At 36.9% G+C, this 19,390-nt stretch overlaps 1 protein-coding gene across 1 annotated transcript in view; it reads right to left on the reverse strand.

The window, feature by feature from the left end:
* CNTN1 (contactin 1) overlaps positions 1-19,390 on the reverse strand; it is a 275,742-nt gene that overhangs the window by 44,891 nt on the left and 211,461 nt on the right. Inside the window, exons 17-18 of the mRNA XM_081082844.1 lie at positions 16,873-17,031; positions 9,063-9,212 (exon numbers count right to left, since the gene is read on the reverse strand). Of these exons, the coding sequence (XP_080938970.1) occupies positions 9,063-9,212; positions 16,873-17,031 (309 nt within the window). The remainder of the gene's footprint in view (positions 1-9,062; positions 9,213-16,872; positions 17,032-19,390) is intronic.

Here is a 19,390-nt window from a genome sequence, read left to right on the forward strand (position 1 = left end):
TGTTTAACTATACATACAAGTATAATGGTCACAGGCAAATACTCTCAAAAATAACCCTCAAGAGTAACTTATTATACTGCAACTTATTTAATTAAATATTGCCTTCACCAGGACAAATCTTATTTTCCAAATCATTTCATTGCAATACTTTCTATTATAACTAATATTAACCTTTTTATTTAGAACAGAGCTAAATGTGCCAGTTTTCTGCAGGAAAGGATAACACAGTAAATTTGCCTCCCCCATCATCATTTAAAATTTTTTTTCTGTGTCCTTTCATTTAATATGATTTTGAAAGGTTAGATGTACTTTGTTGGAAAATATTTCAGAGCTCTTGGACTACTTAACAGCTAACTGGTGTTTTAGTTTTATACTTCAATCTATAAATAACTGTTAAGAAATGGTGCATATGCACTAACATAGGATAATGTTCCCCCAAAATATCTGGAAATATTAGAAATCTAATATCATCCCTTGTGCTCCCACTTCCAATTCATAAAGCTCTTCTGGAACGTTTCCCCATCAGTGACCCCAACTCTCCCCAATCCATCCCCTTCTATCAAAATTTCAGTTTTCAGTCTCCCTACTTTACTCTTTGCAGTCTCTTCATCCTTAAAAGTCGTATTATAATACTGCTTTATACTTAGTCTCCAAGCCATCACTAAACAGAAAATACGAATGAATAGATTATTGTTTTTTATTTTTTACTCTGTAATCACGTTTTAACAACCCACAACCTGTTTTCCATGTCATATTTCTAAAACTGCTCTCCCCCCAAATCAAAAAATTGCTTATAACTGCAAGTTCAATGGCCTCTTCTTTGTTTTTTCTCCAACAACTTTCTCCTTAAAAGTCCTTCAGGGTAGGTGCTGCATTTTACTGGGTTTGTATACTGCATTTCACTGTAAGCTGTATTTCATTGGATTTGCATCTAATTGGAGATGTATAGACATTAAGCATAGTTGTCCAGCACTTGAGGTACTTGGAGACCAGCTACCCAGGTACATCGATGATGTCTGTGTTTCTACAGGGGACATACATTTTCCTGCACATATGGTCTGGCTCCAATCTGAGATATCATTCCCAGATTTGTTAACATTAAAAAAAAATGAAACATCAGTTCTCTTTTGAGTCTCCAAATGCCTCCCATATAGGAAATAGTCACACTTCCTCCGAGTACTCGAAGCAAGTTGTTCGTTTACCCAATTGTAAACCCTAACAAATAATTGTGATTCAAAGATAGATACTTCAAAAGTTCACCTAATATTAGCCACATAAATTCCCTGGTGAAGTATATACATTAATTGTTCATACACAAAATGCATGTTTTTCCTTAGACTTATAAAACTATATCATCATTTCCTTTTCTGATGGAGAAATTTATCTGAAGTTGGAGAGATTTTAATACTTAACTGTCACCATATGAGTGGTAGAAATGAAATTAAATTCACAAATATTAAAAGATAATTTCCTTGTAGCACTTTAGATAAAACTCAGATTGAAGGCTGGGATATTAAACTTCTAGAAATGCTCTGAACCCCATAACTCATATTCTGAAGTTAAAGCTCTCTATGCTATAAACAAAGAACATGCTGTGTTGTATTTAATGAATGAATCAAATTTTGTGTTTAACTATACATACAAGTATAATGGTCACAGGCAAATACTCTCAAAAATAACCCTCAAGAGTAACTTATTATACTGCAATTTATTTAATTAAATATTGCCTTCACCAGGACAAGTCTTATTTTCCAAATCATTTCATTGCAATACTTTCTATTATAACTAATATTAACCTTTTAATTTAGAACAGAGCTAAATAATGGAGTATATTTACATTATATTGAATATTTCTTTTTCCATTTTAAAATGTTTATCTTAAGCTCTTTTTAACATCCTTCGAATAACTTACTCAGGATTGATTTTCTCTTCAAAAGTTAACCATTGAACTCAGGATGCTTAAGTAAGACAAGCAAAAGCACAGAAATAAAAGTAACTATATGTCTTAATAAAGTGTTTTTATATCTCTCTCGGATAAATTATTGACAGTTTCCTCTGTTTAGCTTTGAATGTGCAGTTGGAGTCTTAGCTGCTAAGGGACAGTGTTCCACAGGTGGAACTGACACGTAGCCTACACATCTGACATGAGTCTGAGGAGAGAGCAGCTCCATGCTCCACATTAGCCTCCGGCCCTGCAGGACCAGGAGGGCTTGGCCACGTAGGGAATCCTTTCAGGGAAGTAAATCATCAGAAGCACAAAGAAGCTTATTTAACTTTGGGCTTCAGGGTATTTAGCAGTGAACAAACTAGACATTCTCTTAACAATAAATCATTGAAAAAATTTAAACAAATATTTAAGAAAAATACAGAATTACTGAATTAATCATGAATAAACAATATTTATAATTGTACTGTGAAAGGTTAAAAATAGTGATGTTTTTTAACTTGTCCTTTTGCCATGATTTCAGTCTAACAAGTGATCCCCTAACGCTGTTTGTAAGAGTGCTCCTATATTTCAGTCATACGTCTAAAATATATCTTAAAAGAAAATCAAGCCAATGCCCTGACTGGTTTTCTTCTTTTTTTTCCTATGGAAAGAAACCAATGCTGCCAATTTTACTGTTAGATTTGAATGCCTAAATAATTTGAATATAAGTACAATAATCCTCCATTATCTATTCACTTTCCTCAGTTTCAGTTGCTGATGGGCATTTGCAGTGTGAAAATATTACATGGAAAATTCCAGAAATAAACAATTTGTATTTTATTTTGTGTTTTACAATTTGTAAGTTTTAAATTTTGCTCTGTTTAAAACTCTTATTTAGTGTGCATAGTGTGTAGTGAGATAAAACCTCTTGTCCTGCTAGGACGTTAATCCTCCCTTTATCCAGTGTAAACACACAGGATATACCACCCGTCCACTAGCCATTTAGTAGCCTTCTTGGTTATCATACTGTAGTGGTATGGCAGTGTTTGAGTTCAAGTAACCTTTCATTTATTTTTTTTAAAGAGACTCAAAATTGTCAGATAAAATGCCCTAGAATCTAGAAAACCAAGGGGAGTAAAGTCTTACATCTGCTGTTTTTCTGTCTTTAAATATATATTATTTTTGAAGAGGTATTAATAGTCAAATGAACTATGTAATATTTGTATATTTAAATGAGCACAAATCTTTTTTAATTCTTATGATCTCCTGGTCTGATGGTGGAACACATTGTTAACACACCAAATGTGTCCATCCTGTTAACATCAGTTCTTTTCAATAGTAGTTAAAAAAATATACAGGCCAAGATAGTTCACAATAATACGAATGTCTTAGGAACTTATCAGGCTGAAATTTTAAGTTTGTTTGTTTATCTAGTCTTCATTCTCAAACAGAATTTTTTTAAATTTATTTCACATCTCTTTTTACAACATATTATTTATTTACAGTTTACATTCCTTTTTACTTCTACACATAATTTTGAGCAGCAGTTATAAAGACTGTGCTGTATTAAGCACAAAAGATAATGAGTAAAACCTGATTCTAGTCTTGAAGAAGCTTTCTTTTAGAATAAATTAAATATTTACAACTAATTTTAATTCAATCTAAAAAAAATCCCTAATTCATATAAGTTTCCTCAGTGAATGAAGCCCAGTTTAATAAAAGACTCATTTAGAACTTAGAAATGATTTTTGCACACCACACCTAATTGGATATTTAGATCAACACTTTGGAATAAATACAGTTGACTCTTGGACAACATGGGTTTAAAGTGCCTCTTTTTAAACATTGAAATATATATATATTTCAGAGAGGATTGGAGAGGGAGAGAGAGATAGAAACATCAGTGATGAGAGAGAATCATCGATCGATCGGCTGCCTCCTGCATGCCCCCTACTGAGGATTGAGCCCACAACCTGGGTATGTGCCCTGAAGGGGAATCAAATTGTGACCTCCTGATTCATAGGTCGACACTCAACCACTGAGCCATGCTGGCTGGGCTGAACTACTTCTTTTAATCTATTTTATTATTAACTAGAGACCCAGCATGTACGAAATAGTTCACGAATAGCTCGCTTCTGCTTGCCTCATTTGGCTGCCTGCCCATCGCTGCTGGTAGCTCCCACCTCATCCTCCACCACTTGTAGCTCTCTGCGGGGTAGTAGCTCTCCCCTGCAAGTATCTCACGCCTCACCCCGCCTGCTACAAGAGCCTCTGCTCATTTGGTAGTGATGCCATTAGGGCTTCACGACCACAGGCCTTTTATGATATAGACTAGAGGCCCGGTGCACAAAAATTTGTGCACTCGGGGGTAGGGGATCCCTCAGCCTGGCCTGTGCCTTCTCACAATCTGAGACCCCTCGGGAGTGACCACTTGCTGGCTTAGGCCTGCTCCATGGGGAATTGGGCCTAAGATGGCAATCAGACATCCCTCTGGCAGCCCAGCAGCCCTTGGGGGATGTCCACTTGCCAGCAGGGAGCAGACCTAAGCTGCAGTCAGACATCCTTAGTGCTGCTGAGGAGGCAGGAGAGGCTCCCACCATCACCACTGTGCTGGCAGCCGTCAGCCTGGCTTGTGGATGAGCAGAGCTCCCCATGTGAGAGCACCCTCATCACCAGAGGGAAGCTCCTGCTTTGAGCATCTGCCCCCTGATGGTCAGTGTGTGTCATAGTGACCAGTCATTCCCAGTCTTTCTGCTGTTAGGGTCAGTTTGCATATTACCCTTTTACTATAAAGGATAGAGGCCTGGTGCACGGGTGGGGGCCGGCTGTTTTGCCCTGAAGGGTGTCCTGGATCAGGGTGGGAATCCCGCTTGGGTTCCTGGCCAGCCTGGATGACGGGATGATGGCTGTTTGCAGCTGGTCACACACCCTTCAGGGTGGGGGTCCCCACTGCGGTGCCTGGCCAGTCTGGGTGAGGGGCTGAGGGCCATTTTCAAGCTGGCGGGCTACTGAAGCTCCCAGCCTCTTTTTTCTTTTCTTTTTTTTCTTCTGGGATTTATTTACTTTCTATAGCTGTCACTGGAGCTGAGAGCCGGCTCCAGCTCTGAGGCCATGGCTGGCTGAAAACAGGTACCTGGGGTTTGTTTAGCTTCTATAATTGAAACTCTGTTGCCATCACTGGCGCTCTAAGCTCTGAGGCCCCGGCTGGCTGAAAGCAGGTATCTGGGGTTTGTTTAGCTTCTATAATTGGAACATTGTTGCTTCTGGAGCTCAGAGCTGGGCTGCGGCAGGCGGGGAAACTTGGCTTCCTCCATCACTGGAGCAAGCAAGCCTCCTGTTCGCTTCAGCTGCGTGGCTGCCTGCCGCCATCTTTTTTAGCAGTTAATTTGCATATCCTGCTGATTAGCCAATGGGAAGCATAGCTGAGGTATGGTTAATTACCATGTTTGTCTATTATTAGATAGGATGACAGTAACTAACTTTAACATATACCTTTCTAACTAAAAAATATATTCTTATCACCATTCCTCTCCTTTATCAAACATATCTTTTTAAAAAATATATCTTTATTGATTTCAGAGAGGAAGGGAGAGGGAAAGAGAGAGAGAAACATCAATGAGGAGAGAGAATTATTGCTTGGCTGCCTCTGGCACACCCCCCATTGGGGATGGAGCCCACAACCTGGCCATGTGCCTTTGACTGCAATTGAACCTGGGACCCTTCAGTCCACAGGCTGATGCTCTATCCACTGAGCCAAACCAGCTAAGGCAAAACATATCTTAAAAAACTAAAAAAAAAATTAAATTAAATTAAATAACATAATAGCTTCATTAAATGTGAAATTAAAGCTCTGTACATAGTATGAAAGTGTTGATTCTGGTATTAGGGTTTTTGCTTTTTTCCTTCTGAGGTTGATCTGGTAAATAAATGCCAAAGCTGTCAACCACACCTGAATGCACTGTTTTAGAATATCAACTCACCAACTGCACCAGCAGATCTATTAGCTATGAGGACACATCTTGCAATGACACATTACTTTGAAGGGAGCTTTTGTTATCTCTTTCGTACAGTCAAAAATAAATGGGTTATAATGAATTACAAACGCATCTTCTAATTCTTCATTTGGGAGCCATCCATTTTATAGTGCACTTGTCTGAATCCAAAGAATATACCCAACTGTGCACTGTGATCTGAACATTAAGTAATTGGACAGATAAGGACATGTGCTGCATTAGATAATGCCATGTCTTTCAATCAGCATAATGAGGCAGGAGCGACCTTTCCATCATGTGGGAACCAGGCTTTATTCCACATAACATCTGCTGGCATCTGCTGGAGGATTACTATAATGGTGCATGACAAGACAGACATCCCCCTGTTTTAGAAAGTATTTTTATTTTCTTGCAAGTATGAAAAATGTAAGGGTCCAATTTTATGCACATTCAATCTTTTGAAAGCAGGATGAAAGTAAAATAAGTAAAGAGCAAGTTGGTTAAATGTTATTATATTAAATATACAAAATGATTCCCTTAAGGTGATAAGAAATTAAATGAAATTAGATGATCCTCTATTATGCTTATAAAAATGGAAATATATTGCACAAGGTGATCAATTACAGAGTAGATATTTTTATAAGCAAATAAAAGTTTAGAAGGAGCACTAACAGCATAATAAATAAATTTTATTAAGTAAATATTATGCACTAGACAGTACTAACTGCTTTTATTACATGTTCTTTATTTTTTATTATTTTTTATTAAATTTATTGGGGTGACATTGGTTAATAGGATCATATTGGTTTCAGGTGTACATTTGTATGATACGTGATCTGTATATTGTATTGTGTGCCCACCACCCAAAGGCAAATCTTCTTCTGTCACCATATATTAGGCCTCTTTTATTTTATACTAGAGGCCTGGTGCATGAAATTTGTGCACAGGAGCGGGGGGGCGGGGGGCAGCGGGGGGGCTCAGCCTGGTCTGCACCCTCTCACAATCCAGAACCACTAGCTCCTAACTGCTTGCCTACCTGCCTGCCTGATCGCCCCTAACCACTCTGCCTGCCTGCCTGATTGCCCCTAACTGCTCGCCTGCCTACCTGATCGCCCCTAACAGCCTCTGCCTTGGCCCCCGCCACCGTGGCTTCGTCCAGAAGGACGTCTGGAATGATGTCTGGAAGGTAGTTCGGCTGTCTGGTCTAATTAGAATATTATGCTTTTATTATTATAGATTATCCCTCCCCTCTGGAAACCACTATACTGTTGTCTGTGTATGAGTTTTTATTTGTTTTTCTTGTTTGTTAGTTTCTTGCTTTCAGTTTTATATTCCACATATGAGTGAAATCATATGGTTATTGACTTTTTCTGCCTCACTTGTTTCACTCAGCATGATATTCTCAAGATTCACCCATGTTGTCACAAATGACAGGATTTCATCTTTCCATGGACAGTTTTGTATTTTAGAAACATGTTCAGACAAAATGTAGTTTATATTATATTAGTAAAGAGATCACAGGAAAAAATCAAGCTCAATGAGATTTTTCAAATGTGTATATTTAAGCAAATATGTTATAATTTTTTAAATGAAACAAATTTACTTAGACCAACTTAATGCTTGATTTTTTTTCTGTTTTATTTTGAAATGAGTACTTGTTAAATCAAATTAAGTGCATTATCTCTTGACATGAAATTATATGGTTAAAACCTCTAGTCAGATCATGTCCCAGTTTCTTTTCATTTTTTTTTTTCAGAAAGTGCAACTGTGTTCAGTCCATCACAACAGAAGCCTCAATTGCAAACATAGAAAGCTCTAAAAAACAAACACAAGTATCCTGGCTATGTGGTATCTGTGTTCTATAAAACATCACCTTATATTACCTCTATATCCTAAAGAGATTTCTGTGAGGTAGAGAAAAGGGGACAACCGTGTTTATTTTAAAACAACGAAAAGTAGTATTTAAGTTATATTTAGTTTCACAATTGAGGATTAAATCCAAGCTTCTGCTAGAAGTCTAATAACATCTCATATAAATGGATGCATTTTTAAGAGTGAAAATAGTGCAGATCAGTATGCTAGTGTTTTCTTCCTTTATTACAGCATCATCATTTTTTATTTGGTAAGTTACATGAAACTTTAAGAGATCAATGGAAATCCTGTGACTAATTTGGTTTTAAAACTACAGACTAATTCTGCTTAGAAGTTAGGTCAAGGAATGAGGTAGCCAGAAATGTGTATAAGTGATATTAAGATATCGAAGAAGAAATCTAATGGTACTCTGTCATCCATTTAAAATCTCCCAAATAAAACACTGAAAATAAAATGTTGGCAAGGCATAGTAAAAATAATCAAACTCAGAGAGCCTACAAAATATTTTCTTTTTCAGAGACAGGAATAATAGAAAAATAGCTATTATTAGAATCAGAACAATATTTTTGCCTAGTAATGCAGGGGAAAAAAAAAATAGAGTGGAATCCTTCTTGTACTGAAGCCTACTTAAATGCAGTTGGTATTTAGCATAAAAAATATGAACCTACATTGAAAGAACAGCCAAGGTTGAGCTGTGATGAAAGAGCATAGTTAGAGGGACTCCTAACATTTAAAAACAAACAGCACACTATAGCTGTTTCTCAGAGATGCTGTGACTCTCCAAGTGGTATAGATCTGAGAGGTCCTCACCACATTCTCTCCACTCCTAGCTCACCCTATCCTCCCTGCCCACACCGTCCATACACGTGGCCATTCAATTATAAATGTGTTTGAGAGACACACCAAACTGGGAACCTTCTAAATCATCTTACATCAATAGTCTGCTGGTTGATATTCACAATTTATATTAAAGTTTATATTCTAAATATCAATTTCACTTAAGTGGTCTTCAGTGGCATATGCAATAGTTTCAATTTACCTCTTCCCCTATGTTAATTATGTAAAAATATTCTTAAACTTCATATTTCCTTTCTTGGTTTTGAGGGTCTTGTTATAAAATACACACACTTGTGTCAAATACATATATACACACAGAGTTTAGATGAATCACTTACCTCAGAGCATGATTTATTTCCAAATACATTCAACTATATATTAAAGTGGCATTGTATATAAGTCTTCTAAATTTTAAAAAAGCTTCTTCTACATACCAGCACCATCTGTTCTAATTTTGTTTGATGGTATACTGGGCTCTCCTATACCCAATGTGTTGGTTGCTACCACACGAAACTCATATTCCATCCATGGGATTAAATCCACTGCTCTTGCTGCTTCCATATTTCCTTCAATAATTGGGGGATCTAAATAAAATGAACATTAGAGAATATTATTTGAGGAATATCACCTTTATAATACCCCACTTATATTTTACTATTTAAAAAATCTTTATTGTTAAAAGTATTATACTTGTTCCCTTCTTTCCCTGATGGACCCCTTCTAGTCTGCCCTTGACCCTCCCCCGCCAAACCCAGGCCTTCACCACCCTATTGTCTGTGTCCATGGATTATATATATGCATACCAGTTCTTTGGTTGATTTCTTCCCACCCACCCCTGCCTTCCCTTTGAGATTCCATAATCTATTTTACTATTTTGAGAAAATGTCACATATTTCATTGGGTTGAAGTGAAAATAAAAACAAGGAATGGCAAACTTAAGTTCAAGGGAGTAAGAGGAGAGATCATTAATAAATAATAAACTAGAAAGAGTAATATGCATATAAATCATCTATTTACCAAGTCTAAGGTAGGAGGTTTGACTACCCCCCAGGCTATGCCGGTGTTGGTAGTCCACAGGCTATACCTTGAATAGCAAGGAGTTGTATCATCAAGGTAGAATCTAGAAAGGTTTTCTTAGGCAAGGGTACAATTGAGGCAGTTAAAAATTTTATGGACTGTCTCTGATGTAGAGTATAGGTAGTGAATTTTTTATTACTAGGGCACCTATATGTTGATTAGTTGGTTTTTTAGACTTATACACAAGTCATTTGGGGCAGAGATGATAAATGTTATAATAATTCATTAAGATTTATCAAGTACTTTTTATACTTCATGCTGCTATATGCCAGATATTAATGGGAAGATTATAAATTATGGGTTAGATATGTTCTAAGATTGCTTGAGATATGATAAAACATACAACCTGGGCTGAATTATACATTATTTTAAGGTCTCTTAAAATATTTCCATATGTGTTTTTAGTAATTTGCCTACTCATACATATGCATGTAAATACCTATACACCACTTATATGGGAAATTTGTTTCTTTAGGCTTGTCTATAACTCATTATCTTATTAGTTAGGGAATTTTTATCTCCAATGCAGACCATGAATACATACATCTTTAGAATAGTGTACCATCTCCACAATAAGTGCTAAGCATTCCAGTGTACAGTCTCTACTTGTGGACAAATTTTTGTATGAGTCAGACTATCCCATGACTCATCCTGCCATAGTTTTAAGCCTCTTGGACATTAGTTTTCCCATCAATTCTCTTCTTGTTATGAACTTGTTCTATATATTTGACACATATTTTTGACTTTCTGATTCAAAAATTTGGCTTTGCCTTTCCCTCTGGTTTGATTCTGCTTCTTTATCTCCTCTACCTTCCCTCATACAAATCAAAATTTGTTTGTCTTAGTTCATATACACAGGGAACTTTTTTAGGTAATTGGAAGAAGGAAGGTGACGGTTTGGTTTGCAGAGGCCTCTTGATGGAGAAAAGGGAAAAATAGAGCTGGTTGCTCTGACACTGGGTAGGGTGGCCTCTCTTCCACTCCAGATACCCTATGGAGCCTCCAATAAAGAGAGGGCCTCTGGTGAATTTGATGGTGGCCACCAAAAAGCCATGTCTATGTTCAAGTAATCAGAACCCATGAATGTGACCATACTTGAAAAAGGAGTCTTTGTGGAGCCTTTTAATACCGAATAAAGTTAAGGATCTTGGGATAAGATCATCCTGGATTATTTAGATGGGCTTTAATCCTAATGATAAGTGCCCTTATTAGTATAAGAGAAACACAGATGAGGGAAACAAATAGGAGAGGAGGATACGATGTGATGTGGCCATAAGCCAAGGGACATTTGGAGCCACTGGTAGCTGGAAGCGATAGAAAATATATTGTTCCCTAGGGCCCTTGGAAAGGGTGTAGCACTGCATACACTTGGATTTTGGACTTCTGACCTCCAGAACTGTGAGAGAGTCAATTGCTGTTGTTTTAAGCCACCATGTTTGTAGTTATTTGTTACGGCAGCCACAGGAAACTGATGCAGAAGTTTAAAGGCAGAAGTTGATGGAACTGTTTGAGATTTTGTAATTTTATGAGATTGGGGAATCCAAGTATAAGTGTGGTAGACGTCTGAAGGAGGCAATCTGATCCTCCCTTGATTGCTATGTTGCAAAACCTCAGCACCATTTAAATGCCCGGAGAGTGGAAATGTTGATACTATTCCAAAGGGTTCTCTTGGCAAGGGCATGGTGTTCTCATGGTGGGAGTTGCAATGGGATTTTTCCAAGCAACTGGCCAATCAACAGGTATAGGCAGGTGTAGGCTGGGTCAGAACAGGAAAAACCAGATGGATGTACAGTGGAGACTGCAGCTGATAGACTGATTTGAGCACTTGTGAGAATCCAATATGAAAACACCCCCCAAAAATGGAAGTTCAGGGATATGTTCAAAGAGTAGGAAGTCATACTTGACCACAGAAAATATTTAGAGAAATGGTGAGGGATAAAGTAGTAAAAGTCAACTGGGGTCATTTTGTGGTAGCCTTTGTATTTCAGGTGAGAAGTAAGGCTGGTGACTTTACTAGTAATGACTACAATGAAGAAAGGAAGAATAAGCAAAAAGCCTTGGAGTTACTAACATGAGATGATAGACCTCATTAGGAAACCCTTGGCCCAGTGATGCAAATCACGTTTTCAAAAGGGGAAGCAGGAATGGAAGTTAGGAAGAATGTATCCTCTGAATTATTAGAAAATAATTTGATACCTATAAATTAAGATTAATTCTCAACGAGGATTTCTAAAGTTGTGAACACTGCTCTTTTTAGAACAAAACCAATTACAATAATTATTTAATATATACACTAGAGGTCCAGTGCACAAAATTTGTGCACTCAACAGGGGGAGGTGCCTCAGCCTGGCTTGTGCCCTCTTGTAGTCTAGGATCCCTCGAGGGATGTCCAGCAGGAGTGGGCCTAAGCCTGCAGTGGGACATCCTTAGTGCTGCTGTGGAGGTGGGAGAAGCTCCCGCCACCATGGAGGCACTCGCCAGCAGTAGCAGGCTTCTGGCTGAGCGGCGCACCCCCTATGGGAGTGCACTGACCAGGGGGCAGCTCCTGCATTGAAAATCTCCCCCCTGGTGGTCAGTGTGTGTCATAGTGACCAGTTGTTCTGCTGTTCAGTCAATTTGCATGTTAGCCTTTTATTACATAGGATATATATGTAATTTTATTTCAGTCAGGAAGGGAGAGGAAGAGAGAGATGGAAACATAAATGATGAGAGAGAATCATTGATTGGCTGCTTTTTGCACACCCCACACTAGGGATTGAGCCAGCAGCCTGGGAATTGGACTGAGGCCTCCTGATTCATAGGTTGATGCTCAACCATTGAACCATGCTGGCAGGGCCAATAATTCTTGTTGATATGCATTAACATCAATACTTATGAAAGTATAAATATCTCAAACAAACATGTTTTTAGTATCCTATATAATAAAAGCCTAATATGTTAAGTGTCCAGTCATCTGTTCAGCCAATCAAAGTATAATATGCTAATGTATGCTAACGTTGCTCAACTACTTGCTATGAAGTGCACTGACCACCAGGGGGCAGACACTCAACAAAGGAGCTGCCCGCTGGTGGTCAGTGAGCTCCCACAGGGAGAGTGCCGCTCAGCCAGAAGCCAGGCTCATGCCTGGAAGTGCAGTGGTTGTGGCGGAAGCCTCTCCCACATCTGCGGCAGTGCTAAGGATGTCTGACTGCTGGCTTAGGCCCACTCCCCACAGGCTCCACTGCGAGAGGGCACAGGCCAGGCTAAAGACCTCCCCGCCACCGGCCTGTACAAATTTTGTGCACTGGGCCTCTAGTATGTTTATAATATTCACCCAATAAAATTATATATGAAGTAAGGATAAGAGCAAACACATGACTAACTATCAATTAAATAATGTGTCTGGAATTTAATGTGGATCTTCTATCTGGCCTGCTTTTCTTTAACCAGATTGGAACAGAGTTTTGATCCACACCACATCAAGATAATAGGATTTAAATCTTGTTTTATCTCTGACTTATTCCCAGCTCCAATCTTGAGGTAGGTAGCTCATATAATTATTACAGCTGGAATATCAAGACTGGTGATATCCATAAAGGGCCCACAGACAAAATATTTCTTCTGCTTCATTCTCATTTGCTCATTCATAGCTATCATTTGAGGACATATGCATGTTTTACCTCTAGTATACTTTTTTTGTTTCTTTGTTTTCTTCTGAGCCCTATTATTCCTATAAATGGATGTTTACATCATGTACTCTTCTCTGACCCCTTCAGCCCTGGTAGGAACAGTTGGGTACATTTTCTTTTCCTAGCACCACCCCACACTCAGGCTGGGAAGGGAGTTAGGTTTACTTTGGAAGCAGATTCATGCCTCAAGCCAAATGCAAGAGAAAAACAGTCAGGAGCAGAGAGACTTTGTGTCCCTTCTCTTCAGCCAAATTCCTCTCAACCTGATTGCTATTCCTTGAGTCAGGAAGAGAGGAGAGTACTTTGCACAATAAAGGAAAGTACTGTGAATCAGGAAAGGGGTCTCAAGTTCCAGATTTGTTACTGGTCAGTTCTGAGTGAGGCCAATTTTTATAGAAAATCTCAATAATAAAAAATCAGATCTTAATAGAAACACAAACATATGCACACAAACATATATACACACAGTGTCCACAATCTGTGGAACACATAAAAAGTGTGACATACATGTCACTAATGATCCAGGAGAGAGAGAGAGAGAGAATATCTAGGGAGAAAATGACTGAAAATGTCCAAAGTTGAAGGAAGATATCCACTCAAAGATCCAAGATGCAAATAAACCTCATCAGAGTAAATATATTCCCATACAGCTTAAAAGCAACTATAAGGAAATATTGAAAGTAGCTAAAGTAAATGGACACACTAAATGCAGGAATATAAGGTTAGGAACAATAGTTACCTTCTCATCAGAAACAATGTATGCAAAAAAATAAAGGCACCATATTTTTAAAGTGCTTCCAATAAAGAGCAATTTCGAGTTTATATCCAAATAATACCACTTAAAGATAAAATGAAAAACATAACTTTCAGTAAATAAAATAAAATAAAATAAAATAAAAACTGAGGATAAAAGAACTTCCTCAACCTGATGAAGAGTATCTAAGATGACATATTTAAAGTACTAAAAGAAAAAAATACTGTCAACAAAGACTGTTATATCCAGTAAAAATTTTTAAAAGAGAAGGTCAAATAAAGACATATCCAGATAAGCAAAAACTGAGAGAACTGGTTGTTAGCTGACCTACCTTAGAAGAAAGAGTAAAGTAAATTATTCAGGCTGAAAGAAATTGACCCCAGAGAGTAATTTGTAAAAAAAACCCTGCGCATAAGGAGCACTGATAAAGGTATTATTTAATTATAAAAGATAATATAAATACATATTTCTTCTTTATTCTTCTCTTATCTGATTTTAAAGCCATTGTAGAAAACCATATTTACCTATTTATCAATGTATATTTTTATTTATCCATATACATATATGGATAATATATACATATATACTTATATGTATGTGTATATAAACGTATGTGTGTATTATGCTAAATAAAATTGTGTAAAAATAAATAAAATTTTGTTGGTGGGGCTACAGCATTTAGAAATGTAAAATGTTTGACAATAACTTAACAGGGCAGGTAAAAACAAAGTTGTATTAGAATAAGAAAATAAACTCAAATTTATAGGAAACAATGAGGAGTACCAGAAATGGTAAATAAAAAGGTTAACATAACAAACTCTAAAAATATATGCTTGCTTTTATTTCTTTTCTTTAGCTGCTTTGAAAGACATTAAAATTATAGAATGTGAAGATTTTAGCAGGAGACTATCAAGTTTGTAATATATATATTGCAATATGTGTAACAATAAAATATAGCACATAGAAGAGGTAAAATAGAATAGCGCTAGCTAGGATTAACATTTCAATGTCTCACTGAATATAAGTTAGTAAAAATATGGAGTCTATTCTGATAAGTTCAGTTGTACCTAGTAAGCCCTAGAGTAGCCCATTAAGGATATCTATATCTATACTAGAGGCCTGGTGCATGGATTCGTGCACTGGTGGGGTCCCTTGGCCTGGCCTATAGGGATCAGGCAAAAACTGGCTCTCCAACATTTCCCTAGGGATCGCAGATTGCGAGAGGGTGCAGGCCAGGCTTAGGGACCCCACCGGTACACGATTGGGCCCGGGGAGGGACCACGGGAAGGCTCCAGGGCATGCCCAACCCATCTCATCCAGTCCCGATTGGTTGGACCCCAGCAGCAAGCTAATCTACCAGTCAGACTTTCTGCCCCCTGGTGGTCAGTGCGTGTCATAGAGACTGGTCGAACAGTTCAATGAACAGTTGGACACTTAGCATATTAGGCTTTTATTCTGTAGGGCAGGGGTCCTCAAACTACGGCCCGCGGGCCACATGCAAATACAAACATTGTATTTGTTCCCGTTTTGTTTTTTTACTTCAAAATAAGATATGTGCAGTGTGTATAGGAATTTGTTCATAGTTTTTTTGTTTTTTTTTAAACTATAGTCCGGCCCTCCAACAGTATGAGGGACAGTGAACTGGTCCCCTGTTTAAAAAGTTTGAGGACCCCTGATGTAGGGTATCCCTATATCTATCTATTTACAATCTATCTATCTACTTATCTATCTATCATGAATATTATTAAAATTAAAACATTACTCTATAAAATACTCATTTAATGCAAAAGAAAGAAGGAATAAAGGAACAAAAACAAGTGAAACAGGTGAAAAACAGGTAGCAATCAAACTATTTTGATAACAACATTAAATGTTCATGGATTAAAGAAACCAATCAGAAGGCAGACATTATCAGACTGGATAAAAAAAAAACAAGACTGTACTATGTGATGTCAACAGACAATATCTTTAGATTCAAAGATACAAAGAGGTTGAGAATAAGGAAAGATATGAAAACAGGAACTGTGAGAAAGTTAGGGTAGCTATACTAATATAAGAATAACCCTATTTAAAATGCTTCTCCTGTCTACCATTGTATATCAGGTCTGTCATTGAACAAAACATTATCATGAGGCAAATAACTATATATATTTATATATAGTACCATGCTCACAAGCATAATCAAATAGAATTTTCATCCCTTTCAAATTCATTTGAATTTTCTATGTATATATGGAGGATCATTTAATACTAAAATATATCATAAACCCTTGTAACAGGTTGCAAGTTTATATTTGGTTCATCTCTCATGATAGGAAGAAATTATCAAAGGAAAGTACATCAATGTGGCTTTTTTATAATGCAGAACTATAGTACCTCCATAATTGAAAAATGGGTCATAAATAATAAGCTATAAAAAATTCCTTTTGAGACAAAGAGGGGGGAGGGAGAGAGGGTTAAGGGGAGAGAGAGAGAGACTTCCCAATAAAAAGGAAACCAGGAGGCCTCTCTTTGCTTTCCTGTTACAGATTTAGACATTCAGCTTTTTTACTCCAATAACTTTAAAATGTTTAAGTTCCTTGTGTTGTTTTTCACTATCAAAGCACTGAGATTTTTTTTTAAAGCTTAATAATAAAAAGGCATTTCTGGGTAGATAATAAAATTCTTAAAATGTTCAGGATTTTGTTTTTATGAAAGTATTCATTTAAAAATATGCTACAGAAGAATTGGACAAATAAAACTCACCGGTCTTTGCATCTTTCCAGTCATCTGAAAGAATAGTCTTGGTCTGGATAGTATATTTAGAAATGGGACTATGATTGTCTGAGCCACGGCTCCAAGTAAGGGCCACAGAAGTGGCTCTGATGTCTTCTATTCGCAGACCGCCTGGGGGGCCTGGAGGGCCTGGAATGAAAATGTGGGTGATGAATCAATGAATCCCAAACAGTGAATTAAGCACACATTCGAATACAAACATACCCTCCTTGCAATTAACCTAGATATAAGCAGTGTTGCCAAATTCATTTTAAATATAAAGCATAAGAAGTGATAATGATAGTATGTATGGTTTTCACTAAATGATTTCATTTGTCTCTTTTTGATAAATGCTGTCACTTCAAAATATCATTATTATTCAGGATACATATGATACTGTTTGAAACATAAAACCCAGTTTGCATCAGTGGGACTTAATACAGACTGTAGCATAATGAGAATGAATGAACACTTGCTCCATGCATGAATCACAGATGATAGCACAAGTCAGTCCAAACATGAGAATAGTCAAATATTTCATCCTGCTTCCCCCAAATGGAACAAGTACTTTTTTATAACCCTAAATATTATAGGTAGTTTATTTTCCTTGGAGTAGAAATTTCTGGGAATGATGTTATGTATTATTTTGGGTAATACATTTATACTGGTTTTGTAATAGGAATATATATAATATTAAAAGAAATACTAGTATTTCTACTTTTATAAAATGTAGAAAAAATTGCTCTGAAAACATCAAATTATATAATGTAGCATCTTAGGAAAGAAGAATTATTACTCCAGAACATAAAACATTGTTAAAATAGATTTTTATAGATGATTCATTACTTAGTACCAATATTATTCATGTATACTTTAACCTGTGAGAACTGTGCTGGGTGGTAGAAATGAAAAGATAAATGCGACGTAGCTTTGGGGTTTCAAGTAGCTCTTTGACTTGAAAGGGATGAAATGAACCAGCAAACAAATAACTATAACAGAAAGTAGTAAATGCCATGATGATGGTATACAACATCCTTATTCTTGCCTTAGTTTTTTTTTTTTTTTCAAATGTCCTGGTCAATGTGGCTCAATGGTTGAGTGTCCACCTATGAACCAGATCACCTTTCAATTTGGTTCAATTCCCTTTCAGGGCACATGTCTGGGCTGCAGTCTTCATCCCTGGTGTGGGGCGTGCAGGAGGCAGCCTACAAATGATTCTCTCTCATCACTGACGTTTCTCTCTCTCTCTCCCTCCCTTCCTCTCTGAAATAAATAAAAATATATTTTTTAAAATGAGAAACATGTCTTTTAAAGTGGTGCAGTGGCATCCATCACTTACAATGCCAAGAAGTTTCTCAGTTATTAGCGAGCTCCTCTCCTTGAATAGACATTTCAGAAAGCGGCATCACTTATGTTCCTTGCACCAGAAAGAAGGCCATCCCCAATGGAATTAGGCATGCCAAATATAATAATCAACAACTTTGGTAAAGCAGCCCCTTCCTTTTTCATATTGAGTAGAGACACGTTTTTATCTTCTGGCTAAAAATAAATACCTTCTTATTTATATATCAGATCAGATGCTTAGCCTACATGACCGGCTACTTTTTCCCCATATGGGTTTTGGTCTTTGCAAAGGTATAGACAGCACCCTAAACCTTCACCAATTTCTGTGTAGCTGGTCTCAAGGAGGAAGATGTGTATGTTGAACAACACAAATGCATGCATAGTAATAGTAAAATAACACAAGACACCCCCCATTCACGGTAGTAAATTTTATTACTTGGGAACAAATATAATAAAATGTAAAGTTTTATTAATGTATAATTTGTAAGAGTGAACTTATACTTCTTGATATTAGCTAAAATAACAATAACACACCATCCAAAACGAATGGAAATAGACATATAAATAATACAGAACAAATTTGGCATTCGTGCTCAGAAAGAACATAGTGCATGTTTTATGTGTAGAAACCACATTGCAATACAGTGCATACTCATGATCAGAACCAAGAAATTCATTACTCTACATAAAGCATTATCCCAACTCAATTACTGCACGTTTTTACTATTAAATCATCAAACATAGGCAAATAATGGAAATATCTTTATACGCAACGTAGATCACACACATTTTAGAGTTCACTTAAGCCAAAATCTGCACATGTTACATAGAATGTTGCCATTGAGAAGGGTTATTGCCAGAATCACACAATGAGTCTGCGGCAGCATGCAGAGTCAGAAGAAACTGTGTTTCCTGGCACAACTCACTCAAAATGAGGAAAAGCCCATTTGAAATTCAGATTGTGCAGCCCAAAGGTACCTGTCTGCCAAAGACATCCAAAGAGCCACCTGACATTTATATTGATGTTCTCTTGAATATGTCTGTATTTTTTTAAACTAGTGTGAATCCATAACTTAAATTTGCATGATGTAAAATGCTGCTAGTATTAAAAAAAGAAAATTTATAGTGTACATTTTAATAAAATAATATATTTTATTTTTATTAC

This window comes from Myotis nattereri (genome assembly GCF_964212035.1).
Source record: "Myotis nattereri genome assembly, chromosome: 2".
Lineage (NCBI taxonomy): Eukaryota > Metazoa > Chordata > Mammalia > Chiroptera > Vespertilionidae > Myotis > Myotis nattereri.